The 4,096-nt window shown below is 43.6% G+C and overlaps 1 protein-coding gene across 1 annotated transcript; it reads left to right on the top strand.

Annotated features, from left to right (window-relative positions):
* Positions 1–1,130: 1,130 nt before the first annotated feature.
* Positions 1,131–1,502, top strand: LOC306797371 (helix-loop-helix protein 2-like; the record flags this gene model as incomplete). The annotated part of the gene is made up of 1 exon (XM_079296708.1): positions 1,131–1,502. The coding sequence occupies one exon, from the start codon at positions 1,131–1,133 to the stop codon at positions 1,500–1,502; it is 372 nt and encodes a 123-aa protein (XP_079152834.1).
* Between the last annotated feature and the right edge of the window lie 2,594 nt (positions 1,503–4,096).

The following is a 4,096-nucleotide window of genomic DNA, read 5'->3' as shown; positions in this document are numbered from 1 at the left end:
GGGGCTGCTGACTGATCCCCGCGCACATCATCATCATCATCTATTTCTTTATGGACTGATCGCTAATCAGCTGTAAGACTTCGGGACTGTTTTGATGCGCGGAAGCATTTTCTTTTTTTTTACCCACTTCACGTTTGAACCCCCCCCCCCTCTCTCTCTCTCCTGATTCCCATGTTGCAAGTTCGAGGCTAAAAAAGTAGAAACTACTTTTACATTTTTTGTTTTGTTTTAAAATTGTCCGCTAATTTTAAGGTCCATCTTTTCATCGAACATCGAATATGACTTAATCTGGAGTTGAAGCGCCGCTCGAGAGCGATTTGAAGTTCGATTCCAGCAGATTTCTTTCCTCCAACTCTTTGTCAAGGTGAGTCTCAAATGTAGGAAAAAGAAAATTGGAAAAAAACAAGTGTTTTAAAATATTTGTGCCTCTATGAGCTATTTTCCCTCCGCTGATTTCTACATGTTTACTTCCCTCGCTTAATAAAAACACACTGTAGCTCAGATACCGTCATGTCCAGATGTCAACATTATTTCTGCCGTCTTATCCTCCATGCTGTCAAGTCACCGTGGCCTCAGCCAAGCAGATGTGTTCATCACACTGTGACAGATGGCCAATTCTGATTATGTTAATTCACAAAGAAAGGGACTTTCTCCTCCTCAAGTCGTCACAACTCGCGTTATTAAGAATTATCAAATAAAAATATTCGAAGCAGACATTTCTTTTTTTATTTGAAAAGAAAGTCTCCTAATCGATCGGCTTTATTTTAAGGCCTTCGGCTTTAATAAATGAACCATCACACGATTTATTTTTTCTTCAAGGGATTCATTATTTATGAAGTGTAATGTCATTATGCAACGAACGTAGACTGGCACCCAGACAGGCACCCCGCTGTGGCATCCCTCACACTGAGGCCTCGGGTGTCAGAAAACACTAAAACAATTACATTTAATTGACTTTTGTTCATGTTTTTTTGTGTTATTTTTTTGCGAGTTTCGATCAACAACAGTTAAGCAGATGCTCATTGTAATCTATAATTCAGCTGGGTAAATAGCACAAATCCATGTTTTAACAGCTGGTTTCGTCCACAGGTTCTTAAGGAGGAGCGACTGCCAACGCCGGAGAATTCAAAATGATGCTGAGCCCGGACCAGGCGGAGGCGGACCTCTCCTGGACCCAGTCCGACCCGGAGTCGATGCTCAACGGCCTCAGGTCGGCCGGCTGCACCTCGGACGAGCTGGCGGAGGGCGAGGAGAGGGCTAAGTGCCGGTCCGACCAGCCCCTGAGCCGCGAGGAGAAGAGGCGGCGGCGGAGGGCCACGGCCAAGTACCGCTCGGCCCACGCCACCCGAGAGCGGATCCGCGTGGAGGCGTTCAACGTGGCCTTCGCGGAGCTGAGGAAATTACTCCCCACCTTGCCCCCGGACAAGAAGCTCTCCAAGATCGAGATCCTCAGACTGGCGATATGCTACATCTCCTATCTCAATCACGTGTTGGATGTTTAAGCACACAACAAAAAAGGGACAGAGATGGTTTGGGTGGAGCTGACTGGACTCTGGCTGGGGGGGTCATAGGGTACGGCAAAGTGGGCAGCAGGGTGGACTTTGTGAAGCAGATGCGGGGCTTTGCAGCCTTGGCTCATATTTTGTGCGGACATTGCCTTTAATATTGTCAATTTCCGGGTGCAAAAAAAATGTCCTCAATCCACCATAATATTAAAAACCCTTTAATTGACGGAGGTTATATAATACATATTTCACCCTATGTTAATATAGAATGTCAATACAATACATCATGCAGGGCCAAAAATCTATATGGAAGAATTTCTCGCTCCAAATGAATAGTCCCCGGATGCTGGGACTTTGCCATACCTGCCCCCCCCCCCCCCCCCCCTCCAAGCGTGAGTCCAGCGTCGGTTATTGATGACGGCAGCGGTGGTGATGGTGGTTGTTGCAAAGTTGCGTGTGTGTTGGGGACTGCTCCTGAGTGAAAGCCTCAACTTCCAGTCCTGCCGCTCACTGAACAACAAGAAAAGCAACCAGCGCCGAGTCGTTTGAGCTGTTCGATGCAATAATGAGAATACTGATTATGATCCGACAGACAGACGGGGGGGGGGGGGGGGCAGGCCGGCCGCGAGGACGCCCCGCGAGCACGCCCCGCGAGCATTCATGTTTTCCTTCAACAAAGGTGTTGAAATGGAGAGGAATAATAAGAATATCATGTCATCATGAATTTCAATAATTTGGTTTTCAGAGAAACCTCAATTCCCACCCCCAACACAACGCTATCAGTTGAATCCTACCTAATAACATGAACACATTCAAGCCCCCCCCCCCCCCCCTCGCTGTCTCTATTTGAGGTGTAATAAAACAAACAAACATTTTTCACATCGAAATGAAAGGATGTAAACGAGATCTAGCTTTAGATTCTAGTTTAGGTGATGTTTTCCGTAAAGGAAGGGGGGGGGGATGCGTAAGTGCCACTTATGACATGAAATTGTGACCTTAATCATTCTTTTTATTAAATTATTGTATGGAATTATTTATTTGATTGTTGATATTTAAGGCTAATTTATTCATGTTGATATAGGCTGGCGTCTTTTTTGTTTTGTATAAATGTATATTGTTTGTTGCTTCTATATTTTAGGCTGTGAAATTGAACTTGAAAAAATGATGGTGTTCCACTCTTGAAAAAAAGGCACTTTCTGTTGATCCATGACATAACTTATTGGTTTGATGTAAGTTTAATGTTCGTCATGTTTTTTTGTTTTTAATTTATTTTAATGTCACGTCTATTGCCTATCAATAGCAACGATAAAGCACTTCAACATGGGGTTCATTGGCCCCGTAAATGTTTATTTCCCGAAATTGTTGTGTTCAGAGGTCGCTCGGAGAATAAGAATCGGGCTGCTTAAAAATAAATAAAACAAGAATTAGCGTTTGATTTAAAAATGATAGAATAATCATATAAATAATGATGTAAAACAGTTTCTACCACCTATCAGAGGGCTGTGACCAAAAAGTAATATTAATAATTTTGAGAAAAAGAAAAGAAAAGTCTGAATTTATTCTCTTCAATGTTTTGATGTTCTATTTTTTGGTTTCGTTTGTTTGTGTCTGTTTGTATTACGAAATCCAATAATAATAATAATTTTATAGTGAAGAAAAAAAGCAAACATATCCTCTATCCAAAGATTTTCTGTCTCTTCAGGGTTGTGTAGGCTACTTGTTGCTTTATGCAGATCTTTTGTAGTAGAGGTGTCGTGTGTGACAGCTGGTTTCTAATGAACAAACTTTTCATATTTTCCGCTTTTATTTTGAATTAAAACGGAAATACTTGAAAAAAAAACAACTTCCTGTTTTGAAATATTTAAGAAAGTGACGAAGGTTTGCACCGTCAGAAGAAGAAGAAAAGAGCGCTAATAGCGACAGCTGCTAATATTCAGCTGATTGGAATGATGCTCGCGCACAGGGCGACGTCAAGCTCGCGCTCAAGCTGACGGGCGCGCGCAACAGCACTCGCATTCAGCCGACTGTACACACACACACACACACACACAATGCAAGGTGAAATAAGTGCAAACCCAGTTTAGCATACAGATGAAAATACACACACAGACTCATGTTTAGCCCACTGTACAAACACACACACACACACACACACACACACACACACACACACACAATGCAAGATGAAATAAGAAAAGCATTCTGCACACACACATGTTTTCTCTCTCTCTCGCTCTCTCTCTCTCTCATTCACACACACACACACACACACACACACACACACACACACACACACACACACACACACACACACACACACACACACACACACAGTGGTCAGCAGCTAAAGGCAGTGGTAGCCTCCATGTGTGCCCCTGGCTGAAAGGCTCTCTCCCTCCCCAGAGAGGGGGCAGGTGTTACTCCAGACGAGCCAAGACAACCAAATTACTGGCCGTCTGGCACCTCCCGTGGGAAAAACCCGGGGAGAGAGGAGGGATGGGAGCGATGGAAATTTATGAGCGAGCGAGCGAGATGTAATATCGCCAAACGGTATGAACAAAAAAAAGACCCAAATATTTATATTCGTTTGC

Source organism: Melanostigma gelatinosum, assembly GCF_949748355.1.
Source record: "Melanostigma gelatinosum genome assembly, chromosome: 24".
NCBI lineage: Eukaryota > Metazoa > Chordata > Actinopteri > Perciformes > Zoarcidae > Melanostigma > Melanostigma gelatinosum.
This window is presented reverse-complemented; position numbering and strand designations above follow the sequence as displayed.